At 43.0% G+C, this 26,671-nt stretch overlaps 2 protein-coding genes and 1 non-coding gene across 26 annotated transcripts in view; 2 read left to right on the plus strand and 1 right to left on the minus strand.

Moving 5' to 3' along the window:
* DST (dystonin) overlaps positions 1-20,630 on the minus strand; it is a 499,741-nt gene extending 479,111 nt beyond the window's left edge. For 8 of the 21 annotated variants that reach the window (XM_067753475.1, XM_067753484.1, XM_067753477.1 and 5 more), the window contains exons 1-2: positions 20,272-20,510; positions 19,667-19,701 (exon numbers count right to left, since the gene is read on the minus strand). In XM_067753475.1, coding sequence (XP_067609576.1) covers positions 19,667-19,701; positions 20,272-20,452 — 216 coding nt within the window. In that variant the 5' untranslated portion in view covers positions 20,453-20,510. Of the gene's footprint in view, positions 1-19,666; positions 19,702-20,271 lie in introns of all 21 variants that reach the window. The other 13 variants (XM_067753493.1, XM_067753507.1, XM_067753505.1 and 10 more) reach the window with 5 other exon arrangements.
* A 302-nt stretch (positions 20,631-20,932) lies between these two features.
* The window catches only part of BEND6 (BEN domain containing 6), a 53,151-nt gene continuing 47,412 nt past the window's right edge, over positions 20,933-26,671 (plus strand). For 2 of the 4 annotated variants that reach the window (XM_067753512.1, XM_067753511.1), the window contains exon 1: positions 21,161-21,298. Coding sequence is in view for 1 of the 4 variants with exons in the window: in XM_067753510.1 (XP_067609611.1) it covers positions 20,948-21,298 (351 nt within the window). In the remaining 3 variants the exon portion in view is untranslated. Of the gene's footprint in view, positions 21,299-26,671 lie in introns of all 4 variants that reach the window. The other 2 variants (XM_067753510.1, XM_067753514.1) reach the window with 2 other exon arrangements.
* LOC137233183 (small nucleolar RNA SNORA18) lies at positions 24,412-24,537 on the plus strand. Its single transcript, XR_010947349.1, has one exon. It is a non-coding gene; the product is annotated as a small nucleolar RNA SNORA18 (small nucleolar RNA).

Consider the following 26,671-nt stretch of genomic DNA (forward strand, 5'->3'; position numbering starts at 1 on the left):
CCGCACGCCACAACTAGAGAGAAGCCTGAGGGCCACAATTAGAGAGAAGCCCGAGCGTCACACGAAAGATCCCACATGCCTCAACAAAGATCCCATGTGCTGCAACTAAGACCCGACGCAGCCAAAAAGAATAAAGAAAATAAATAATAATTTTTTAAAAAAGTCTACAAATAATAAATGCTGGAGAGGGTGTAGAGAAAAGGGATCCCTCCTACACTGCTGGTGGGAATGTAAATTGGTGCAGCCACTATGGAGAACAGTACAGTTTAAAAAACTAAATATAGAGCTACCATATGATCCAGAAATCCCACTCCTGGGCATATATCCAGACAAAACTATAATTCAAAAAGATATATGCAATCTTATGTTCATAGCAGCACTATTTACAATAGCCAAGACATGGATACAACCTAAATGTCCATCAACAGATGAATGGGTAAAGAAAATGTGGCATATATATACCATAGAACATTACTCAGCCATAAAACAGAATGAAATAGGGCTTCCCTGGTGGTGCAGTGGTTGGAAGTCCGCCTGCCGAGGCAGGGGACATGGGTTTGTGCCCCAGTCCAGGAGGATCCCACATGCCGTGGAGCGGCTGGGCCCATAAGCCATGGCTGCCGAGCCTGCGCATCCGGAGCCTGTGCTCCGCAACGGGAGAGGCCACAACAGTGAAAGGCCGGCGTACCGCAAAAAAAAAAAAAAAAAAAATGAAATAATGCCATTTACAGCAATCTGGATGGCCCTAGAGATTATCATACTAAGTGAAGTCAGAAAGAGAAAGACAAATACCATATGATAGCACTTATATGTGGAATCTAAAATATGACACAAATGAACTTACCTACAAAACAGAAACAGACTCACAGACATAGAGAACAGATTTGTGGTTGCCAAGGGTGGGGTGGCAGGGAGGGAAGTACTGGGAGTTTGGGATTAGCAGATGCAAACTATTATATACAGAATGGATAAACAACAAGGTCCTACTGTATAGCACAGGGAACTATATTCAATATCCTGTGATAAACCATAATGAAAAAGAATATATATTAAAATATATATATATATATATATATATATCTGAGTCACTTTGCTCTACACCAGAAACTAACACATTGCAAATCAACTATACTTTAATAAAATAAATTTAAAATTTTTTTAAATGTAAGCATTTGGGTCATATCCCCAAAACTGTACCAGTTAGTAGCAGGAAACCTCAGCAGGGACTGGCATCAGAATAGGACAGAAAAGAGGAGCAGGTAAGAGGGAGAATTACTTAGAGACATGAGTACAATGATCATGGGATTAAAAGGGCACCAAAGACACACTACGGGTTTCACAGCTTGGTTTGGATCAGCTCTGGCACCCACAAAACCTTTTCTCAACTAGCTCAGCTAATGCAGCATCAGACATCATAGATCTCCCATTATATGATACCAAACAAGCACCAATCCCAGAGCATCTTACAAAGGAATGCCACCAAACTTTAAGAAATAAAATGAGATACAATAACAGAAACCAGGAATGGTTAATGTTAAATGTTATTTGAATGGTTCCAGAGCTTAGAAAAAACATGGGAAACCCCAAACGTTTACAAAGCAACTAACAGCATTGAAATGAAAACCTGACACAGACCACCCAAAAAGAGAAAACTTCAGACCAGTCTCATATGCAAATGTTAATGCAAAAATATTAATGAAAATATCAGCTAGTAGAATCAGCAGCCCATGAGACAAGTACACCATGATGAAGGGAGATTTATTACAGTAATTCAAGAAAAGTCCAGCATTAGAAAATCCATTATTATATTTCACGGGTCTAAAGAAAAAACCACACACACAATCACCTCCATTGGCACAGAAAAAGCATTGGGGAAAAAATATCAGGAAACAATCTTGATAAAAACATTCAATAAAACAGGAACAGATGAGTCATCAGACTGGGTGCTTTCGGGAAAGCAGAAAGTATTTCAAAACAGGGGATTTAATAAAGGGAATTGGTGAAACAGGTGCTAGAGGACTGGAATGGTAGAATGTTAACCTAGCGATAACAACTGCAGGAAGCCACTGACACCCATTGAGCTGGAAGGAGGGGAAGCAATCAGGTTACAAGAATGTCGGGGCTCAGAGGAGAGGCCCCACAAAGCTGGAGCTCGGACCTGTGAGAAGAGCCCACTGCTCAGGTGCCGTCAGCCCCTCAGGGGCTCAGGGGAGGGCTCACACCTCCAGGGAGGGACACAGCCTGGCTGCTGTACCTATGCGCAGAGGTGAGGCTGGTTCTCAAAGTCTAGAGAAAAAGCTGGAGGCTGTGCTGAGAGCCTCTACTGGGCACCTCTGCCAGAAGCAGAGGAGACAGGAAGTGTTCCTCCCTCCTAATGACAGATCCCATCGGGAAGCAGCTATCACAGGCATCTGGAAAATGTGGTCTACAGAGCCCCAGCTCCACACCGGAGTACAGTATACAAGGGCGAGGTGAAGCCAGGAGGCCAAGGGTAAACCAGCACAGAGGGATACTTCTGAAGCATGATAAAATGTATTTATCTCAACCCAAAAGCTTCATAGGGAAACCCCAGGAACATTCTTATAAAGTCAGGAACAGGAAAAGGTTACCTACTCTTATTACTATTACTTAACATTTTGTGGGATGTCCTAGCCAATGCAAACACACAAGTGAAATGAATAAGAAATGTGAAAGTTGGAAAGGAGGATGTACAATAATCTCTAGTCTCAGACGATGTGTTTTATACCTGGAAAACCCAAAGGGACTCCACGGAGAAGTACTACAAACCATGAAATAATGAAGTACGTTAGAAGATTACAAGATTAAGATAATGAAACCAACTGTTTGTACAGAACTACAAATAGAAGATATAATGGAAAAGAAAGACTCACTTTTAACCACAACCAAAAAGATAAAATACTAGAAATAATCTTAACCAAAAATGTGAAAGAACTACATGAAAAACACTCCTCCACAAAAGAAGAATTGAACTAATAGAAAAGGATACCAGTTTTTAGACAGGAAAACTCAAAATGATAAAGATTCCATTCTCCTTTAGCAAAATTCCCATTTAATGTGGTCTCAAATAAAAATACTGTCTTTTTCCTTAGAATTAGACAACCTGCAAGAAAGAAATCATTCAAAAGAATAGCAAAGCAAAAGTGTATTTTAATGAGAGGACTACAACATGTTATGAAGCCTCAATAATTAAAACAGACCATTATGGAGGGCCATATGGTAACATTTATCAAAAGGGAAATATATTAACTTTTGACCCCATAATTCTCCTTCTGAGAGTTCATCCTACAGATAATATTTGCACACATGTGAAATGACTAAGGTTTTACATTTAAGCATTGTTTATAACAACGAAAGATTAGAAAATTCCCAAGTGTCAGTAACAGGAGGATGGTTAATTGCCTTATATGCTTGCATCTAATGGAATACTATGTTGCCATAAAAAGAAATAGAATACTCCTAATGGAAAGTTCAGCTAGGTGCATTGAGTAAAACAAGATGCAAATAGCATACACAGTTACTATTCATATAAGAGAAAAATAAAATGAATTTCTACTTCCTCATATATAGAAAAATAAATAATGAGAAGATTCACAAGAAACTAAGAAGAGTGGTTATCTAAATTTCCTAAAAAGTGAGGAACAAGAATGGGATAAAGAATTCTCACTGATATATTTTTATATGTTCTAATTTTTGACTATTGAATATTTGAATACCTATGCAAAAGTTAAAATAATATTAAAATAAACAGTAACAGCAAATGCTACCAAACTAAATCTTTAATCCCACAGGGAAGAGACACCAGCACACAAAAAGTTTTTCCTGTTACCTTTCTCCACTCCCCCAATCCCATTATGAAAATCTTACATGTAGAGTCAGAAAAAACACACACACAATAATCCCAGTTTACACCCTGACTCTGTACCCAAGACACAGAAACTTGGGGAAATACAGGTACAGCCAAAGAAGAGAAGAAAGGAAGCATTCACACTAACTTCAATGAATGACAAATTTCTCATCGGCTTACACATCACTGTGAGATTAAAAAAAAAGAAGAAGAAAAAGAGAGCTCTTCAAAGGTAGGGGCAGGTCTTATTCAACTTGATTTTATTCCAAGGTTTCTGATGGAAGGCCTCTCTCAGTCAGCTGGGTTCACTCTTCTGGTTAGACTGAGCCCTTCAGAGCCAATGGTCCAGAGTAAGCTGTCCTCTAGGCTCTGGTGGTTCCCAGATGGATAAGGAAAACAGGTAAGGAAAGTGGTGATGGTTTGCAGAGCCTCTGGCCTCCTCTTGTGGGTGCCAGTACCCAACCCAGGGCATATGCCACAGCCTGGCTTACAGGGCCCTGACCTTGGGATCTACTAAATTAGTTGTAGCAAAGGTATTGGCGAGATTCCAGCTGTTAGAAGGGTTTAAACCAAGAGTTAATAACATCCAAGAGGGGGCAGCTTAAAGGAAACCCGGGCACATCTTCCTTACCTTTTACAGGCAGCCCCTCCTCTGTACAAAATGTGTTTGTGAAAGCACAGAAGAAATGAAATGTGAGGAAGTCACATAAGAGATATTTAGGTTGGAGGCCCAGAAACTAAAACATAAGATAAAAAATCCTTAGTAATAGCTCCCCCTTTACACACAACCTTCAAGGACAGAGTTCCAGAATTCCAGACAGGTCCCTTGCTTTGGCTTTTTTTTCCTATGTAATAAAAGACTGTAGATGGCCTTCAATTCCATGAGCAGACATTTGAGGCTAAGAATTGACTCTCTTGCCTCACCTGATGATTTTGTACATCTCTGTCCGAAGTGCATCAGCTGTATGAGATTTAATATCCCAACACCAGCATCAGCAGTCATTTTTCCAATGTTCATTTATGTAAAAAAAAAAAGATGCAAAAAAGTGTTCAAATTATTGACAAATGCTGCTGAACAAAGGCAGTAATTTTACTGAAATGGGTCACAGGCAAGGCAGCTCTCAAAATATTCCTTTGTCATGACTGAGTAACATAATCCAAAATCCTGGCATAAAAACCTGTGTAGAGAGGGCATTAATATACTGCATGAAAGGGAAGGTAATACACTCAGTCAGAAATTTGAACAGACAAGCAACCCCGTGTATTGTTAAATCCAAATTTCAGACACTTCCTGGGGCCTCCCTGTCAGTCTTTTATAACGTGGAATGAATTAGGTTGACGTGATTATCCTCTAATTATGTCTAGCTGCATTCTTCAGTACGGAAATGGCATTCTGACTGGAGTTGAAGGTAGAAGTCTGGGGAGGAAAGGGTGTTGCAGGAGATCAGGGGCACTTGGGATAGGGCAAGCCTATTAGATGCAGAGGAAAGTGCTCTGGGAAACCAAAAAAACAGCCTGAAAGCAGTGGTACCCAGAGGAGAAGGAGGATGAGAAAGAGGAGGGAAAACAGCAGAACCAAATTTCAAATACTTTGTGTTTTCTCACATGTGCCCTAGTGACTCCAACTATTTTACCCACTTAATCCCATTCATCGTTTCATCAAACATTTACCGAACATCAAATATTCAACACACAGTGAGTAAGGACCCATCACACGCCAAATGCCACACAAGGCTATGGAGAAACAAGATGAAAAGTACACAGTACCTGCTTTGAGAAGACAGATGTGTCAGTCCCCACACCTGGGGTCCTCATCTGGTCCTGGAGGGAGATGTTCAGGAGGATTAAAGGAGGATTGTGAGATAAACGGAGGAAAGAGGCAATGTTTAATCCTCCTTTTGAAGTAGGAGTAGGAATTGCCACACACACACCAAAAAAAGAGTAGAATTCCAGCACTGGCAACAGTATGAAAACACAGGACAGTGAACATGAGGCAGCTGAGCCTTGTCTGAGTTTAGGGTATGCACCCGTTGGAGGTGGTTGGAGCTGAGGCTGCAAAAAAATTACTAATCTCGCAGGCAGACAGTGTGGGAAGTCAGATCTGACTACAGGTAACTAATTCTGCCAACAGTATAGCAAGAGGCGGACTGGAACCAGAGGCAAGGAGACCAGATAACAGACTATCGTAAGAGCCGGTTCCTTCCCTGTCCCCAGCTTTATGTTTGTCACCACGACATTGTATTTCATCAGATGCCCCTCCCCTCTCCAGCTACTGCCCTTATCAGGTGACTACACAATTCATCTTCCAAACAGGTACATTCTTAAGAGTGAGTGGAAGCACCAAAACAATAGGCATAAACTCAAATTCTTTCTGGCAAAGAGGGTGATAAAATCTTTCCATCACTGGGGCAGGGGGGCATGTTAGCACAACACAGATTTTGATCTGAGAAAAATGGCAACTCTTGCTTTTCCATTTAGTTTCTGTTTTTTAAATTACTGTTTGGTATGCTCTGAGTTTATAAATTCTAGCATGTGGGCTGTCAACGGTTCAGCTCAAGAGGGGAACAGTTTACTAATTTGCTGATATTCAACCCACCAGTGCATTCCACTGGGGCATGTAAACAACCTCCATTATCAAAATGGAAATAGCATCCATTCTGTGACCACCCTAGGTTGGCTGCCCTCCGGGCTGGCCTTCCATCTGTCAGTTAACGTGTACTCAGGAAATATAAATTCATTTGAACAATAATCTTAAAAAACGTGATCAGGAAACTATATTCTCTTAAATATATATATATATAACATTTCCAAAGTCAAATACTGATATCCAGTAAAAAAAGTTTCCTACCATTTCTTTGAACAATATAGAGAACAAAGAATTACCAAACAGATTTAAGATGAATTTTTTTTTTAGTTGTCTGGATTATTCTTGTACACTCTCCCTATCAGTTGGCAGCATCTCTCTGTTTTCCTAAGCCACACACACTACTTCAGCTTTAATTAAAAGGCCCGTTGCCATAGTTTCTCAGAGAAAAGCTCAAGGCATGCTTGAGTCCATTATTTTCTTGAGGTTTCTAGAGAAATTGTAACATAGCAGTAGCCAGCCAAAATTTCCCAATTTTACCTCCCACCCAGTACAGCAGATGACTCAGACATATAGCTAGGTATTCCGAATATTTTTAAGAGAGTCTAAACAACTAGGAATGTTACTTAAAATTCAGCCTTTGCTTTCTTCTGTTCTGCCACGTCGGTAATGTAACCAGCAGACCCAGAATGAGGGGGAATTCAGCCTAACAAATACACTGACTGCATCTGTGGAAACACCAGCACATTTTCTTTCTAACAATAATGGAGAAAATGCACTGTATTTGCATGTTGTTATAATCTTATTGCTCTGTATCTTATAACTCAGAAATGTAAATTCCAATATGTTGGAAAAAAAGCTCTCAGAAAATAGATTAAATAATGGAAATTCATTTCTTTGAGGATTTCAAAAATTAACAAGTGGAGCTCAGAGAACCTTACTTCTTTAAGTTAAAGCTTGCTTCCGGGACTTCCCTGGTGGCACAATGGTTAAGAATCCACGTTCCAATGCAGGGGACACGGGTTCGAGCCCTGGTCCAGGAAGATCCCACATGCCACAGAACAACTAAGCCCGTGAGCCACAACTACTGAGCCCGCGCTCTAGAGCCCGTGAGCCGCAACTACTGAGCCCGTGTACTGCAACTACCGAAGCCCGCGCACCTACAGCCCATGCTCCACAACAAGAGAAGCCACTGCAATGAGAAGCCCACATGCAGCAATGAAGACCCAACGCAGCCAAAATTTAATTAATTAATTTAATTTTAATTAATAAAAAAAGAAAACTTGCTTCTATCTGGGTCCCCACCCTGCTTTCAGATGGCAATTACCACTATCTCTAAGTCCTGAAGAGCAAGCTCAAAGGTTATTCTCAGTTTTCAAGGTTAAAGGCTGTAAGTTAACACTGATCCCTATGAACCTTAGGAAGGGCAAATGCCAGTTCAGCTCATTGTAATTCAGCCCCACTTTCCTGTTTCTCGGTAGCTATGAGCATGGGCTCTGCAGGTAAAAGAGCCAAGGCTGGGATTTCAGCTTTGGGAGTCACTGGGCAAGGGCTGATTAAATGAGATAGAACATCTATAAAGACAGGCACACTCTCAGAAAATGGCAGCTATTATCATTCCCCATAACTAGGTCATCTCCAGCACAGGATGTAGAGCAGGGTGAGATCTCACTATTTTCAGAAGAGCCTAAAAGCATCCTGCTCCCCTTGACTATCATTTTACAAACTAATATAGGAGTAGGATAGGGAGGGTGGGAGGGAGGGAGACGCAAGAGGGAAGAGATATGGGAACATATGTATATGTATAACTGATTCACTTTGTTATAAAGCAGAAACTAACACACCATTGTAGAGCAATTATACTCCAATAAATATGTTAAAAAAAAACTAATATAAACTACTCAATTACTGATCTTTCCAACCTAAATGTCATACAAATCATTTGACTTTCTCATTCTGTATCACCAAACTTCCTTTTATTCTCTCTTCTATATACAATGAGGAGATTCTAAAAAGTATTTGAGAGATAGAAGGGCCATTTTCCCAACCAGGAGCACAGGGAAATTAAATATGTCCTGTGGTATTAGATGATAGGTATTTACTATCATCTAATGCGGTGAATAAACGCGTGGTGAATGAAGGTGCCATTCTGTCATAGCTATTATGCTATGCATTCCTTTATCTTTCCATTTGAGTGGCTTAGGTATTTTAAAAATCACATATATTACTGTCACTGATTCTCACAGGTCCTGTTAAAAGACAGGGGGACTTCCCTGGTGGTCCAGTGGTTAAGACTCCATGCTTCCAATGCAGGGGGTACGGATTTGATCCCTGGTTGGGGAACTAAGATCCCACATGCTACATGGCCCAAAATAAATAAACAAATAAAATTGTAAAAAAAAAAAAAAAAAGAACAGGCATTGCTATTTCTAGTTTACCCAAAGAGAAAGGGAATCTCAGCAATAATAAGTGACTTACCCTCAAGGTGAGCTAAGGAACAGGCTTGACCGCAGGTCTTCAATGCCTAAGTCAGGACCCTCCCTACCACCTCTCTGTATGGTCAGGACCCTCCCCACTACACCTCTCACGCGGCCCTATCACTGCAGCATGATGAAGGGGGGGGAGGCTGAGAAACATCTCCCCAGGGAGCTTCTGTAGCCCCATATATTCCTGAACACACACTTCTTCAGTTCAAACAAACAAACTTGGAGCAATCGCATCAGCCTGAAGGGTACCTCCTACCTCCTGGCTGCAGGAAAAAGATCTGAGCTGGCATTTCAAGTTGTAGACTGGGGACAACTTTGTGAATTACTATTTCTCCAAGTATCACGGGTAATTTACAGGAGTTTTTCTACCACATCTCACACCTGAGCTCAATCCGCCCTGCCAAGGCACTGCCCAGAGCGACCCTAACTAGGCAGGATATCTAGTCAGTTCACTGCAGGAGTTCTTAACTGGGGTCTACCTCTGCCCCAGGATCCACAGATGAGCATGAAGAGGGCCCCTGAAGGCACCTGAAAGTATGTGAGAAAGTATACGTCTATGTAGCTCTAATTTTTCTGGAGATGTGGACCAGAGCTTTCATGAGATTCTCAGAATGCCCACCAACAGTTAAGATCCTGTAGAAGGACTTCAGAACGGTAGAAATTAATTAGACCTCATTATTATTATTTTATTTTTAAAAATTTTAAGTTTCTATTTGTGACTACTCACTTAAAAAAAAAAAAGTTGGACCATCTCACCAAATCTTCCCAAATATATCTGTAATTCCTTCAGGACGCCCTACAGCAGCTTTCAAAACAAGAGAGTTACAATCTGGATCTGCTGGAAATGCTCGCAGAGGCCTGCTGCCTCCTCGCTGCAGCCACTACAGACTGGGTCAGGTCAGGGATTTGATTCTCCAGAGCTGGTCAGTTAGTTATTGAAACCTAACAGTCTATTGCTAAATTACTTCTTTTTTTATATAAATTTATTTTATTTATTTATTTTTGGCTGCATTGGGTCTTCCTCGCTGCGCGTGGGCTTTCTCTAGTTGCGGCGAGTGAGGGCTGCTCTTCGTTGCCGTGCGTGGGCTTCTCATTGCAGTGGTTTCTCTTGTTGCAGAGCACAGGCACCAGGCACACAGGCTTCAGTAGTTGCGGCACGTGGGCTCAAGAGCACAGGCTCAGTAGTTGCGGTGCATGGACTTAGTTGCTCTGTGGCATGTGGGATCTTCCCGGACCAGGGCTTGAACCCGTGTCCCCTGCATTGGCAGGTGGATTCTTAACCACTGAGCCACCAGGGAAGCCCCTGATAAATTACTTCTTAATGTGAGAGTTCTATTCTCTTTGTAAATAAAATCTGCAGGTATTGCAATCTATTTGGTTTTCAAGAATTAGTGGAAAATCCAGAAAATCTGGAGAATGACAAGACTGAACAAAAAGAAAAGAAATTTTTTTCAAATGACAATGTATTGAAGTTAGATTCCTAAAAATTCTGCATAATAATGAAATAGGGGGACTCTTCAGTACTGCATGAGTTATATGTAGCAATACACATTTCTGCCAACCTCATCTTAACTAGATGGCAAAATGCTATGAGATTTTCCAAAAACTAAATAATAAAAGAAGGAAAGCAATGGGCTTAAGGTGGAGGGTGGATAGACTAATTAAAAACGGACTGGTTCTGGGACTTCCCTGGTGGTCCAGTGGGTAAGACTCCGCACTCCCAATGCAGGGGGCCCAGGTTCGTTCCCTGGTCGGGGAACTACATCCCACATGCCGCAACTATGAGCCGGCATGCCTCAACTATGAGCCCACATGCCACAACTAAAAAAGATCCCACATGCCTCAACAAAGATCCCGTGTGCCATAACACCCAGTGCAGCCAAAAATAAATAAATAAATAAATAAATCTTTTTTAAACAGACTGGCTCTGGTTACAATAAATTAGAACAAGCACATGCCTCCCACTGAGCATGGCTGTACACCTGGACAGAATGCACTGAGTAGCTTCTGAGGATCCTGAAAAGCAAAGAGTAGCGAGAGACTTGAAGTAAAAAGGCCAGAATTCGAAGTACCACCAAACCAGTGATGAGTTTGCCATGTTTGCTCTCCAGTATCCCCCAGACTGAATGCAAGCAAGCAGCTCAGCCTGAAACCCAGAGCTGGGTACTGAGCTGAGGCAGAGACAGCTCCAGGAAAAGTCCCCTCATTCTGGCTTGAGGAGTGAAGAAGAGAATTCTTAAGACTCAGAGTGCAGAAATCCCCCATCTTTTTCTTCTCTGAGTTCTCTTAAGCCTCAGCTTTCAAGCAATCCCACGAGCAGTGACATTAGAAATCCCAAAGGAGGAGAAAATAAAACTCTTAGGAAGGAAACCTTCCTTTCTGATCCCAAGAAACTAGGACAAACTCCCATTGTATTCTTTCCCTCTCTTCCTGCCACCTGGCCCTGGACACAAGCATAGTCACAGAAGTGTGCAACGAATAGGGGAGCAAACCCCAACCTTCTGGCTGGATGAACACAAAAGGAACCAACAAAAGTAATACCAACCCTACAGAAATTAAAAGGAGCAAAAGAGAATACTATTAGGCCAACAAATTAGACAATTTAGATAAAATGAACAAATTTCCAGAAAGACACAAATTATCAAACTGACTCAAGAAAAAATAGAAAATCTTAAGAGGTATACATAAAGAATTTGAATACTTAAATTTTAAATTAAAATCATCAATTATGTGAAGAATTGCTCCAGATGACTGGCCAGGAGACTATGCAAGATTTCCTGCAGTGGAGGAAATTTCTTTAAGAAGATTATTTAGTTTGCTAGAACTTTCCATTTTATTTCGTTTCTGTAACGAATGTATTGTCCAAAATGCCCATTTCGTTTTTAAAGATGGAACTCTAAACTCAGTATTTCAATAAAGTAAAAAATAAAATAAAATAAAATAAAAATGGGCAAAGATTTGAACATTTCACTAAGATCTCTGAACTGCTAACAAGCACACGAAAAAAATGCTCAAAATCATTAGTCATTAGGGAAATGCAAATGAAAACTAAAGTGATACCACTTCAGACCCACTAGAAGAGCTATGATCAAAAAGACAATAACAAGTATTGTCAAGGATGTGGAGAAACTGGAACCCTCATACCCTGCTGTTGAGAATGTTACACTGAACAGCCACTTTGGAAAACAGTTTGACAATTTCCTCAAAAAATTAAATACATACTTACCATACAAGCTAGGAATTCTACTCCTAGGTATCTGCCCAAGATAAATAGAAACATATGTCCACACAAAGATTTCAAGCAAATATCCACAGCAGCATTATTTATAATAGCTAAAAATTGGGGAAAAATCCAATGTCCATCAACTGGTGAATGGATAAATGAAGTGTGGTATAGTCATAGAATAAAGTACTATTTAGCAATAAAAATGAACAAACTATTGATACATGCTACAACATGGATGAACCTAGAAAACATTAACATGCGTGAAAGAAGCCAGAGATGCAAAAGACTACCTATTATATGATTCCACTTACATACAATGTCCAGAAAAGGCAAATCCACAGATACCAAAAGCAGATTCATGGTTTTGCAGGTTAGGGGTAGGAACAGGGATCAGTGGAAAACAGGCATGAGAAATCTTTCTGGGGTGATGGAAAATATTCTAAAACTGGAAAGTATAGCCCCCAAAATTGTTGAAATGGTTAGGCTTAAAAATTTCAGGTGGAAGTAATTTTTATACAGATGTAAGTGAAGGTATTAGAAAAGACTGCCCAGGGAAAACGACAGAAAAAGCTTAAAATGAGTGTTTTAGAGATAGTAGACAGCAGCAAACTAAACATAAATCAAAAGATTAGCTACAAAATTGCAAAAGTGGCCACAACACTATTTAACTTCTCCCATCAGCCCTCTATTTCCCCCACTCCCCAAAACAATGTGTGAGCAGAGGCTGTCTATGAGCTGAGAGCCTAGACCTCAAGAGACCTAGTGCACTTCCAGTCTTGCTGCTATTGGAACCTGAATCTGACTGCATGTGAACCAGCCTGGGTTGGCTTGATGGAAGAGGACAGACCACGTAGAGGCAAACTGTGAGTCAGCCAGAAGCTGACCAACAATGCATGACTGCATTGTTGCATCATCTTCTTAAATTGTGTGATGGCTGCACAACGTTGTAAACACTAAAAATCATTGAATGGTACATTTTTAATGGGTGAACTGTATAGTATGTGAATTATATCTCAATAAAGCTATTTGAAAAATTATGAGCAAGGGAATACGCTGGGAATGTCAACATCTAAGTAGGAAGAGGGTCCAGTGCAGGAACAGAGGGAGCCGTGGCCAGAGAAAAAAGGTTGGGGGTGGGGGAGAGTTTCAAGAAGGTATCAGTGGCCAACAAAGTCCAATGCAAGATAAGTCGATTAAACCTAAGATGGAAATATGTGATGTAACAATTTAGAACTCAATGTTGAGCTGAGGGTGAGTGGTTTCAAGTCGTAGCAGCAGAAGCCAGATTTTACTAAATTGAGGAGTAAATGAGAGGCGAGGAATAGGAGATGGCAGATTTCAGAGAACTTTTCTCAAGAGAAGAGCTGGTGGTATAGGGAGGTTTACGTTGTTTTCAAAAGGACGCACCTATGATGTTTATGTGTTAGAAACAGGGGCCAGGAGAGAGGGAGCATCAGAAGAGAAAGGAGGGGACGACTCACAGAACAGCTCCCAAGAGACAGGAAGACAAGGAATTCATGGCGTAAGCATAAAATACCCATAGGGAGGACAGATGAAGTTTTCCTTGGGCTGGGAGGGAAGATTAAGATGCCACTTAGTTTGTAGGGGCAAGAAGTTGTTCTCTGTGAGTTAGGAGGCAAAAGTCACTGGCTGAGGGTGAAGGGCTAGGCTTGAGGATTTGAGGAGGAAATAGACATTCAGATTATTATGGGAGAGGGATTTTCTTCAAGGAAGAAGTTTAAAAGCAGAGACACATTTCAAATACTTTTAAAAACTGTAATATATTACATAGCCTTGTACATAATAAATTGCCTGCAAATTTATTATGCTTTGCATTAGGAGTTGTAATGACCACAGGAGCAGGTTGTCACAAACCCCTGGACATATGGTGTCTGCAGTCAAATATAACCCAGTGATGCTTGAGCACTAGACCTGAAACATGCAATGCGCTGCAAGAGTACAGCTTCGGCGTGACCAGAAAGGCCCCCAGCCAATCATGGTCCCAGGCCTCCGCAGCTGAGGCCACAACTCTCCACTCTCCGTAACAGAGAAAAAAGAGTGATCAGGCTGTTTGGCCATAGTTACTAGAAAAGAAATCAAAAGTCTTTCCTTCTCTTGAGAGGGCTCACAGCAGGTGTCCTCCTAAGGCATTCAAATAAAATAATGTTCTGTCAAAGCCTTTGTCAGCTGTCAAGTGGTACACAAAAATTATTTTTTATTATAGCTGGCACCTACTTATATTTCCATCTTGATGTGATCTCAAGACCCCTTTCTTCTAATCATATTGGCGTGTTCTGAGCTCTGAAAACAGGTGTGTTTCCTTAATCGTTGCCTATTCTTAAGCGGTTCTGCTGGCCTGGGGGTTTGCTCTGAGCCCCTGTCTGTCTAGCCAGGTACTACTCAGCCTGCATGCTGCAGCAGAAATATCACCCCCTCCTGGAAGGCTTCTCTGATCACCCCAGCCAGAAGCAATCATGTCATCAGAAGTATTCCAACCATTCCTTTTCTATACATAATTTGTTACTTTGTGTTTATGCTAATTATATCTTTATCTTTACCTGCCTTCAGTTCCTAGAAGGAATCACGTTTTACATGATGCCTTTTTTTAGCAGGATGCTTTTTTGCACATAACAGAAACAGGGCCTGTTTACTCTGAAGGAGATTCAGAGATCATCTTCATGTTACCAGTGAAAACAAAAAGTCTGAATCTCAGAGACCCTGAAAGACTAGACCAAGACGGCACAGTTTGTTAGTGGCAGAGCTGGAACCCAAAGCCAGGACTTTGAACTCTTACTCCTGTAATCCTTTCATTAAACCAATACTTGTTATTAGCCTGTTTCTATGTTGTAACTGCAATCTCAAAAAGAGTCATTCCTAACCCTTGAGATTAGACAAAGATTTCAGACTTCTCCGAAAAATCTTTTGTTTCCACTTTCATCTAGACTGGATTTAAAAGGTTTGGATGCATGAAAAAAAAAGTGGGTTTTTTTCTTTCTTCTTCTTCTTCTTTTGCTTTTAGCATTCTGCTTTGTTGCCACGTAGCTAAAGTAAGGGTAAATTATATGGTGGTAGTGACTTTGGTGAATGGGGTGAATTTGTCTTTTTCACAAATGTACTGGCTTTACTTGCACAGCTTGGCCTCTGATGCTCCCATCAGATTTGTGATTCATAGTTGGATGTCAGTTCAGTTACTGGAGCAGAAAAAAACAGTAACTATAAAATTTCAGCACTGATATTGGGAGTGACCTGGAAGTCATCGTCAAGGCAGGGACTACACCTCAGACCCATTCTTATTCCTATCCTCTAATACCATACCTCATAAAGGATGAAAAAGTAAATGTTTGTTTTTAAAATAATTGTGTGAAACAAAATGAACCCAGTATCATGTGTGGAATTCAACTTAAGACTGATTTAATTAGCATAAACTAACTTAGACCTAGAATTTAACTCTAGGCAAAGAATTTATTTATAAAGATAACCTAATTGTAAAAGAGAGCTAAATAATAAACTATCAGTTTCTCTAATCCACTGAGTAACCCTTAATGAAAGATGCAAATTCCACAACAAGCTGTGAACTATGGGTATTCCACTGACCACTTTTCCATGGTTTGGTGCAGGGATTCTCTGGAAACATGATGAGGCCAAGAGGGTCAGTGTGGACCATCCTTTCATCTACGATAACGTGGAAAATTACTGGAAAAACCCAAAGGATTTGCCCATTCAGCTTTGTAAGAAATCGCCACTAAAAATTCACTCCACTTAGCCTCTCTCTTTCATTGAGAATTTTGGGCATATGATTCTTTGAGCTGTGAGTGACACAGTTAAACACTACACAGCAGACAAAATGTAGCTGGGGGTTCCTGTCTTACTGAGTCGTTATCTCGCTTGAGTTAACTAGAGTTAACTCTTTTGGTTCCTTTCCCTTAAACAGGAAGTGAAGATATTTACTCAATCCTGATGGACGCAAAACACCCTCCTGCCTCTGCTGATATCAAACAAGGCTGCCCTTATTCCACCGAGCTGATGAATAGGGATCATGTACCACTGTTCATGCTGGGTATTCTCCAAGGGCATTATATGTAATTGTCTTCACTCTACTGAAGGGCTCACAAGGTTCTTTCTTGTAATCTAATGGTCCCTCAATTACCCATATCACTTTCCGAGATTTCCTTAAAATCAGGACTGTCACTGTCTGATCTTCACCACAGGCATCTAGGGAAACAGTTAAGCATTGTGTAAAGTCACAGCATCAAACATTATTAAGTCCCCAGGAAAAGTATCCTTCTTAGAGACCCAGAATGAACACTTGGTTTCCAGACTGTGTCCCATCTCCATGTGAAATCACCTCTCATCACTATATATATTGTTTATTACTATATATATGGTACAAGTATTTTATTTTCATATACAAAGCACATATTTCTAGCTATCTAACTGGGCCTTTTATCTGTCAGAGAATTGGAGATTGAGCCCTTGCTGAGTAGATTAATAATTTTACATTCTCATATGCTATTATTAAAACTTAGAGAACTCTTAAGCCAGTAGAGATGAGTTTGCAAGTATATGAAAATAAAAAGGGGCTGTTGGTGGTTATGGTTCCCAAATATCTCATAAATCTCTGAATCATTTATTTCTAGCTTCATGAGGAAGAAACTGAGTTGAAGAAAGGTGTTTATTATCCACTTAGTGAGGGGGGAAAAGCTGCAGCCCCTCACAAAAGATACGTGGCTTTTTTTCCTGCTGCAGAACTTCCCCAAAGCACACTGAGTCCTGATGCCAGGGTTTCCCCCGTGGAGAAGTATTTCTCTCCCTACCTGGGAAGAAACATCCTGAAATTTCCTCTCCAGTTGGACTTTCCTGGACGTGTGGAAAGCAGAAGCAATATCCTCCGCCAAGCAAAGCAGCCAAGAGCTAACTGAACTTCCTCATGTGTTCCAGGGCTTTCCCAAAGCTCTTTCACATTTCAAAATAAGTCCGCAGATCCTAAACCCATTTTCCTCATTTGACAGCCACGGCAATACTGAGAGTGAATTATCTACTGACTGAGATTGGGATGAGGAATAGAATACTCGACAGGACTATAACTTGTAGGAAAATCAAAACATTTTGATACTTATTTTGCAGCAGCTACTGCTACAAAGCAACAAGAATAGCCATTATGTGACACAAGTTCTAATTTTCTAACACGCTAGAATCCAAAAACTTCATAGGTATTTCTCAAGGAGAAAATCCTGCTGGAAATGGCATTTTGGTAGAAACGGAGAAGGAAAAAAAATCCCCTCTGTTTTCCGTAGAGGAAAATGTCTTATTTGTGGCGAACATGAAACAATGATGAAATATGACATTCTCATGGAACAGTCTCACGATTTTTACTTATAAAATGACATTCTTTGAGTAGTTTAACACAGGGACTTGGTATGAAAAGGAACATGGGGGGCCTATCAACAAATGAAGCTAATACTGCATTGAACTTTCTGAGAAAAAAAAAATCTAACCAAATACATTTTGTTATAATTAGTGATTTACATTTTTTAACACAAACTCCAGGGCAATGTTTTAAAGTCTAGAAAGATAAAATAAGAGTTGGGATTCAGCAAATGCTGAATTCTGAGCAACGTCCCGAGAATGTGCATTTTTCTTTTTGGCCCAATTCTGAGTTGTATTTGCCCAGTTACAAGAACTGGTACTCACAGAGAATTTTTCACTCATTTGATAAATACTTATTAAGAGCCCATTATACACCAGGCAGTGGGGATATAGCCCTAAACAAGAGAGACTTGTTCCCAGCCCAGCAGACAAGGCAAATACGAAGCACACACAGGATGTCAACCTGTACCAGGAATCTTGTGAAATGAGCTATGGCATTAAACAATCACTCCCAGCTTTCCTAACCAAATGCAAGCTCAGGACAAATGCTTAACTGACAGATAACTAAACAAAACGTAGACCTATCTCATTTTTTCTGCCTATGCTTTAGTTGAAACACTTGATGACTAATCTAACAACCCATAACAGGATTCTTATTCTGGTTCTATCATTTACACGTACTGGACTGGTGATCTCCTTTTAAAATGAAAATCCTAAATTTTGGTGTTCGCACCCTGACTGTGATTTATTTTTTGTCACCTCTAAATGGGTTATTCTATTAAATTAATCAGGTATTCAAAAAGTGCTGTTTCACATAACTTTGAATTAATCTAATAAAGACTTTAAGATTTGTGGACAGATCTTTTATTTTTACACATTTTTAATTCAATTTTACAAAATGTAATGATACCTACCCAGTACTGAATAGCTACTATGAACTAAGTGGGGTTTTGTTAACATGATTACTGGTAAACCTGCCCTCCCCCTACAGCCCTATAAGCTACTATTGGCTCTATTTTATAGTTGAAGGGCTGAGAAGTTGAGAGAGTTTCCCAGCACCACACAGCTAGTTAGTGTAAAGGCAGCAATGGAACCTCTGATTATCTGACTGGTTATTTTATTCTCTTTACAGTCCTAAATTGAGTTAATAGTTCTCACCCACTGGGGTTCCATGTAGAATTATTCATTGTGCCACATTATAACGATGTTATAGTAATGCGGTAAAAGCTATCAAGCAACCAGAGTCCAATCAAACATCTAGGGTGGAATAAAACATTGGATTAACTAGTGAAATGAAATGTAAAATAACTTCTCAGGTAAATGGCAAGTCAATGGAGCGTTTCTAACTATGAAGTCTTTGCTAAAATGAGCAAAGGGCATCAAGCATTGCTACCAGCACCCTCCTGGCTGTGTGAAACTCGTGGGAAAAGAGGGACAATCATCTTGCATTAAGCGGAGGGTTGGCCTGGAAATTCATCAAGAAATGCTGGGTCAGGGAGAGCTTGTGTTTCTCATTTTGGTCTATCTCCAGCGGAACTAGTCCTACAACAGTTCCACTGAATTGCTGCGAAGCCAGGTCACCTGTTTATGGAGGGATGGTCCACGTTTTGTTAGTAAAGCCAGATCACTACCACCATCGCTCTGCAAAACTCATCAGACATCCCCAGTAAAATATGGAGCTCTTTCCGGGTGAATAGGAATATAAACTTGAAAGTCTAAAGGGAAAGGCACATGGATCAAACTGCTCTGCACCAGCTCCCTAAAAGCTCCCAGCTGAGGTTAAATACCCAAGTGAACAGCCGCCGCCAGCTGCCTGCACCCAGAAAGCTTCGGGCGATTTATAGATTGTCAAGGAAACTGAGATCCATCCCGAGGCTCAGTTCCTAAGGTCTGGCCGCTTTTAAGGGCTGTCTCACCCCTTCCAGCACAGCGGCTCCAGGACACAAGAGATCTGCCAATACCGTTCACTAGGCACTCATGCTGGGGAGTCACTTAAAAGGAAACACGTCCCTTTCGGCTTGGGGGTAGCATGCTCGCCATTCAACGCCCTACTGGCTTCTGAACACCCATATGATTAATATTGGTACCCAGCAAAGAGAACGTCTTCTGACCTTGAGCGTGCGCGCTAAATAAATTACCTCGGAACGAAAGTGGTGTGATCTCAAAACAGCATCTGCGGGAAAAAAAAGAAAAACGAGACGTCAATTAACTCCTTGTTCTTCACCTGCCGAGTCACGGACGACTTACCCGGGGGACGAGGGTCGGGGAGGCGCGTTCCGTCCGGACGCCTCTAACGCAGTGGGGACAGCCTGCTGGGAGGGCTGTTTACTAGGCCATCGGTCTCTAGGTGATTTCTCCGCGAGAAGTTTCAGGGAAAGTTCTGGGGGAGTTGGGGAGCCCCGAACTCTCCATGCCCCACGGTCCAGCGCCGGCCGGAGGGTGGGGGTGGACGAGGCTGCCGCAGCCCGGACTCCGCTCCAGCCATCCCCAGGGCTTAAGCACACTGACACCAAGCATCTGGTGCGTTCCCCTCACCTCCCGGCGATCTGCTTCCCGCGGTCACCCCAATCCGGCCGACCCGAGGAGGGGGACAGGGACGCTAAACACGGAAACGCACTGGGCTAGGGGAGCGGGCGTGGATAGGGTAGAGGGAGCAGCGCGGAAGCCAGAGAGCGCGCTTCCCTCTTCAAATCGGCTTAAAGATTCCTTCCGGCCCGAGTAAGCCCGTCGCGGGGTGTCTTACCTCGGCTCCTTGAACGACCCGAAAAGACCGATTTCATCGGATGCCTCCCCTTCTGGAGCCTGCGGTGCCAGCAGCAGAAGAAGATGATGGTGGCGATGGTGCCCAGCAGAAGCAACAAGAGGAAAAGGGCACATTGGATGCTGTAGGGTCTCAGCAAGACGAGGAAAGCGGCGGCAATCATGGTGCGGGGCGAAGCGGCGGCGGCTGCCGGCGGGGCTGGAGGGCGGCGGCACAAGCACCCGCGCGGCGCACGCTGAGCTGCGGGCACGGGCGAGCGCAGCTCAGCGCGTCATGCCCGACGCTTGCGGCCCCGCGCCCGGCCCAATGGCTGCGCACTCGCGTCCGCCGCGCTACGCGAGTGAGCCCGGGCTGCGGGCAGCGCTGGCCATGACTCAGCAGACGGCGACCTGGCACGGACTTGGCCGCGGGTAGCCCACCCCGCCCTCCCCGGGCGCCCCCGCCCCCACCCGTGCGCAGCCCCCGGGCGCAGCCCCGCCGGAGACGCGGCGGACGGGGAGGGGCAGCGCCGCCGGCAACGGGGCCACCTGGGCTTTGCGCATCGTCCCACGGCCACCGCCGGCCTCTGCATCCCCGAAGCCGGGAGCACGTGGGGCGGGGCAGGGACGCGGCGGCCCGCGGGGGGCGGGCGTGGGGCGTCGCGGCGGGGGCTCAGCGGATGACATCACGACCGGGCTGCGGCAGCGCGGGCGCGCGGACATGGCTGCTACGGCTCCGGCGGCAGCCGCGGGCTGCGCCCGGGCCTGAGCGTCCAGCGCCATCCCGCGGGGCCGCCCGCCGGTCCGCACCGTCCGGGGGGCACGGGCCGGGCGCCCCTCCGTTCCCGGACGCCCGGGCTGTCACCTCTCCAGCCTCCCGTGCCCAGATCGCTGGAAGCCCGGCGACAGGGGGCGCCCCGGAGCCACGGGGAGACCGCGAGGCGCCGACTGGAGCCTGCAGGCGGTGCTGCCCCTGCTTCCCACCTCCCCGCGCCCCACCCCGAGGCTGGGGCTTCGGAGGATGCAGCTGGGTGAGCTATTGCTTGCGGGGGGTTCCTGCACGCCGAAGCGTGAGCCCCGGGCAGGGCCTTTCCTGGGAATCGGGGTCCCCCGGAACGGGGGCCCGTCCCGTCCGTCCCCCCTGAACTGGGCGCGCTCCCCGGCGGAGCGCTCGGGTCTGCAGACTTGAACTCTGTCACTCAGCCGAGAAGGGGGCACTTTGCATCCCCTTGTATCCATGTTGACCCTAAAACCTTGCCTCCTTTAGTGCAATTGGAGGCAGAGGCAATTTCAGATTGAGGAACCAGCAGATGGAGGAAGTTGGAGATTGGCTTGTAAATATTTTGAGGAGAGATTTTGTAGGGCGAGTGAGGAAGTAGTGATCTATCACACTGAAAACGCACACACTCCCTTTCTCCCTCTTGCCCCCTCCCCTTTCTTCGTAATCAGCAAAAGGAATCCTGCAGTTGGAGATTTTCCCGGGGCCGCTGGCGCAGTGCGGACGCGGGAGGCGCGGCGGGGGCGCTGCAGTGGCCTCTGTCCCTGCGGCCGCCGGGCCACCTGGCCCGGACCAATTGCGACAGTGACCTCAGCCGGCCGGTGCTCTGTCGCCTTCTGCTGCTCCCGAGCCAGTGCTGGCTTTTCCCGTGCGGGGCTGGGTTTTGCTTGTTTTGTTTGCTCGCGTAGAGAAACTGCAATTATAGTGACAAGGTAACACATTACTGCATTTGTGGAGTTGCTAGTAACTACTAGGGTGGACTCCGGAATATTTTGGAGACTGAAGAAATTGTGTCTTAATAAAGTATTTTGTAAAATTCCGGAAAGCAGTTCAAAAATCGATGACAATACTTAATTTTGTTATTTGTTTGTAGGATCTCAAGATCAGTGTGGTTTTCTAACTATACAAAATACACTATTCAGCTCTGCATAAAGGCTTACCATTGATGTTCTTAAGGCCTTTAACGTATTACCACGTGTAAGCATTAAAGGACACTCAAAAAGGCATTGACTAATGCACGTCTTAAATGCCAGATTCATCACCATGGGAAACAATGGATTGAGTTTTCTTATGTACATCTTGTTTCCTACGATAAAATAAGCATTATCTCATTCAGTTGTTATGGTTTGAAGGTGGACCTTGCTTGCAGATGCTGTATAAAGTGAGAATGGTGAATCAGAGTGCCTGCAGGATGGGCTTACAAGGTCCCTGGCTCTGGGGCTGATAGGTAGCACTGCATTTGTGCAGGTAGCTCAAAGGTTTCCTGATACCGCAGCCACTGCAGTGGGAGACCACATTGCCATCCACTGTGCAGGGGTTATTGAGGAGAAGCCTGGGAGCCTGCCGTGTGGGGCACAACAGGAAAGGAAGAATTCTGTACCGCATTGCCTCGCAGTGGCCTGGTGGAGTAATTTAAAACAACAACAAAACTGAATTAACCTTTTGCAAACATTGGGAGAATAACTAATGAGGAAGGTCATCGTTACTTTATACTTATTGAGGAAAATTTGTGAGTGAGCTGAAATGGCCCTAAATATCCTTGAAACCTGCCGAAGACCGCAAATACAGCATAGTAACCATTTTGCCCCAAACTGTGCATTTATAACAACAGAAAGCAACTAAATAGCAATTATGATTTTGAGTTACAACTTGTTATCACTCTGAGTCTTGCTGCAGCCATTTGTAAGTTCGAAGTGCACACAAGAACATCATTTATCTCTTTTGGCAGGCAAATACTTAACTGCCCTGCAGTAGGATTATAGATATTTCTTTTTAGATGCGTTCATTTCTGTTCTTTGCATCAGTTATCTCAAGGATACTAATAATAATAAGCAAACCAAATCGTTGAAAGAATTTAGTATTTAGGTTCCATTGTTTTCTGCTTTGTTTGTTGCTAATTTATCACTCCCTTCTCCAAATGGCATGTTATTAATTGCTTCTTTCTGTGTGTTTGTGTGATGCTAATGCGTTGTGGAATTCAATAAATATTAAATCAACCAATCAATCCTTTTTGGAAGTTAATTTAGTAAAATTCATACCTTTTCTTTCTGATAGATTTTCATTAAAAAATAATAATTGACATTATATCAAATTCACAAATTTAAAGTTTGGAGGTAGGGGTGGAGGAGGAAAGTCCATGGCCAAATCTTTCATACCAAAGAATGAAAAAATGAAAATGGAAAAGTATATATAATTTTTTGACTTTTTATGATAGTGAGCTAGCACTGTCACACAAGAGAAGACAAATGAGTTGGGGAAATTAGTTAAGAGAGTTTGGTATCTGGTATGTAGAAGATGGTCCACCCTGCAGCCCTTTTTCCCTTTAGATGCTCAACCAAATTGAGAACACACACGAGGAACCGAAAGGAAATTAAAATGTTAACCCTATTCAGGGTGAAGTCAGATTGAAGAGCATAGCTTAGGCTCAAAGCCAAAATGGGGCGTCTTATTCCTTTTCCACTAACTCTTCACCCCCGCCCAGTCACAGCTAAAGAATTACAGTCCTTCCCAACAGTAAAGCAGGAAAGAACCCTACCTGTACTACTTCTCACCTGAAGACCAGAGGCTAAAAAGAGCCTGACACTCTCCAATCCACAAGGCCTGCAGCACGAGTGAGCAAGAGGCAGGACCGTGTGTGAGGAGGGACCTTTCATATACCAGCCCTGCCCATTGGTGGCCCCAGGCCCTCCCCAAGGCCCCTCATCACTGAGTCATTCTGCTCCCAAAGATAAGAGTAAGGGGCTTTAATAACATGACAGAAACATCTTCTGCAGTACCTCCCTAGAGGTAGGAAGTTATGGCACAAATTCCTGATGTCTGGGTCAGGGAGAAATATAGAAGAGAAGGATCCATCTAAGCTGTGTGGTGACCAATTGAGGGAAAGGCAGGGATTGCAGAGGACTCACGTTTTGGGCTCAGGTGAAGGAAGAGTTGTGAAGGCAGAGGTGACAAACTGAGTTTCAGACCCATTGAGGGGCAGAGGTGTCAGAAGGTCATCCGTGTGAAATTACCCATGAAAACACGGCTGGAGACTGAGAACCAGAGACAGATGGGAATCACCCACATCAATTATAGTTGAAGTCACTGATGTGGACGAAATGACTATGGAAGAGAAAGTGTAGAAAGAACTGGTATCAGTTCTATCAGAAAAAGCCCTGATGGGGCTTTTTCTGTAAACCTGCATCGCTGGAACTGCCTCGTAGAGTAACTATGTGGTTTCCTTTACTCATAGAACTACGTGTTAGATCTGTGGGGAAGAACTACAAGACAGAGCTGACAAGTGAACTGTGAAAAGCCAAACAGTCAAACTTTTTTTATCTTAGGTATTTGGCACATCCCAATGATCTCTACTGTTCTAGGGTGTGACAGCTTAGGAGTGAATATGATTTGAACTTAATGCATTTTTAAAGGGTATCTAAAATTCAGAACCAGGCAGATCCATCTCCTGACCCTAAACATGGTCCTAAAGAAAACTGCTTGAGGAAATTGGATCCCAAAGATTACAGGTGGGGAATTTTGAAGTTTGTCCATATTCCATTGGAGATCAAAGAAGCCCAACTAAAAGGATTGTGGACGGACTGACATGACAACTGTGGATTGAGCAAAACTTCTTTTTGCAAGGGCTACCTTATCTTGAAGGTTCTGGCTTTGGTGAAACAAATGTGATTGGCAGTGGAAAAAATCAGAACATGTGAAATTCCTTAAAAATTTATTGACTGAAATAATTTTGCCTATGTTACACATAATTTAATAAAAAGAAAAAAACCTTTACACTTTGTGCAGAAAGTAAAAAAAAAAAAAACCAAAAGCTGGAATCAGAGCTTTGGAGATATCTTCCCCTTGTGGACTGGAGAAGGAGAGCAGATGACACGTGGGAAGTGCTTCCAGTTCAGGGGTTCCCAGGACAGATGCACATCTGGGGTAAGGAGCCTGAGGACTGAGGACCAGTGATGATGAGCCCTCTGCACACCTTCCAGGGAACTGGCTCATCGCAGTGGGAGAGGCTGAACCCGGACGGGAGTGGATTGGAGAGGGACGAGGACGTGGGAAAGAAGCAAGAGCGCTGTCTACAGTCTTTGGTGAAATTTAACTCTAGAATGCATGGGTAGAAATGCAAGTAAAGCCTGAGTAAAGGGCAACACATGGGCTTTTGTCAGGACAGGGGTACAACTTGGGAGATGGAGCCAGCAGTGGGAGAGAAACTGAGAGTTGAAGGGAGGGGAGAAGGTGACCTCTCCAATGCATTTGTGGTTTAGATACTTGTCCTCATGCTCCCTGGGTCCCCCAGACCAGTTCTTTCTGCTCTCAGACTGCCTTTGACTCTGCAGAATTAAAACTGACCCTGACTGGTTGTGATGGCTCCCTGCCCCTGGGCCCCTCCCCACCAGCCCTGGCTACTAATGCTCAGACTAGAAGAAGGATTTTTAGGGAAAGAGAACGAATGCCTTGGAATGTAGCTCTGGCTGTTTGTAAGCGTTTATTACAAACCTCGATAGAAGGTAGTAGATGACCCAACTGGTAATCACACAGAGACATTCCATTGGAATGTTACCCCCTTGAAAACAAAAAGTTTGGGTAAGAATGGCTCTAGCAATAAATGATTTGAAGTAAATCATACCGATTTTGGACTGGCAACCTTCTTGATCCTAAGTGAAGTTTTTTACTCTCAGAAATCAATGGCATGAAAGGAATTGGGAGGAATCTGAGGAAACATGTTGTATACCTGTTTATTCCCAAATAGTTTTCATGGCAGTCTGAGACCAGGGCCTATGCCAACCATATACATGTTCTTGTATTGAAAGTTCAAGGAGCTACATCATTTGGGAGCACCGACAGCAACTAACATAATCTTGGAGGCAATTTCCAGCCACCAGAATCAGGGGAGCCATCATACAGATGCATCACTATTGTCGTTTTAAATTTTGCATTTATGAAGGAGAAACAATTGTTATTTGCAATAATATCAAATCTTTGCAGCAAATATATCCCAGGAAAGGACTTTATTTTACAGTAATAAAAACTTGGAAAATAACTTAAAGGCATCATTGTAAGAGAAAATATTTCAAATGACATCATCCCAAATTGTTCTTTTAATGTTTTAGAAATTTTAGAGCCTAATTAGGATTTGTTATCCTATGGGTGGCAAAATCCATGATAATGCTTGGAGGGAGGGGTTGTTCTTTTTTGTGAACATTACAGACTTCTCAAAAAAGTCTGCTGAGTTTGAGACTTTAAAAACATCAGTATAATTGAATTCATCTACTCTATAATGCTTTGCAGACAGTTTTTGTAAAGTAATCATTCATTATCCACAAGCAAATAGAATTCATTTCCAGTTTCCACAATGAGTGTGGGATTAGTCATACAGCAAAATACTGAGTCATTTGGCCAGAAAGTTTACTCAGAG

The sequence above is a fragment of the Pseudorca crassidens genome, chromosome 10 (assembly GCF_039906515.1).
Source record: "Pseudorca crassidens isolate mPseCra1 chromosome 10, mPseCra1.hap1, whole genome shotgun sequence".
In the NCBI taxonomy this organism is placed as follows: Eukaryota; Metazoa; Chordata; class Mammalia; order Artiodactyla; family Delphinidae; genus Pseudorca; species Pseudorca crassidens.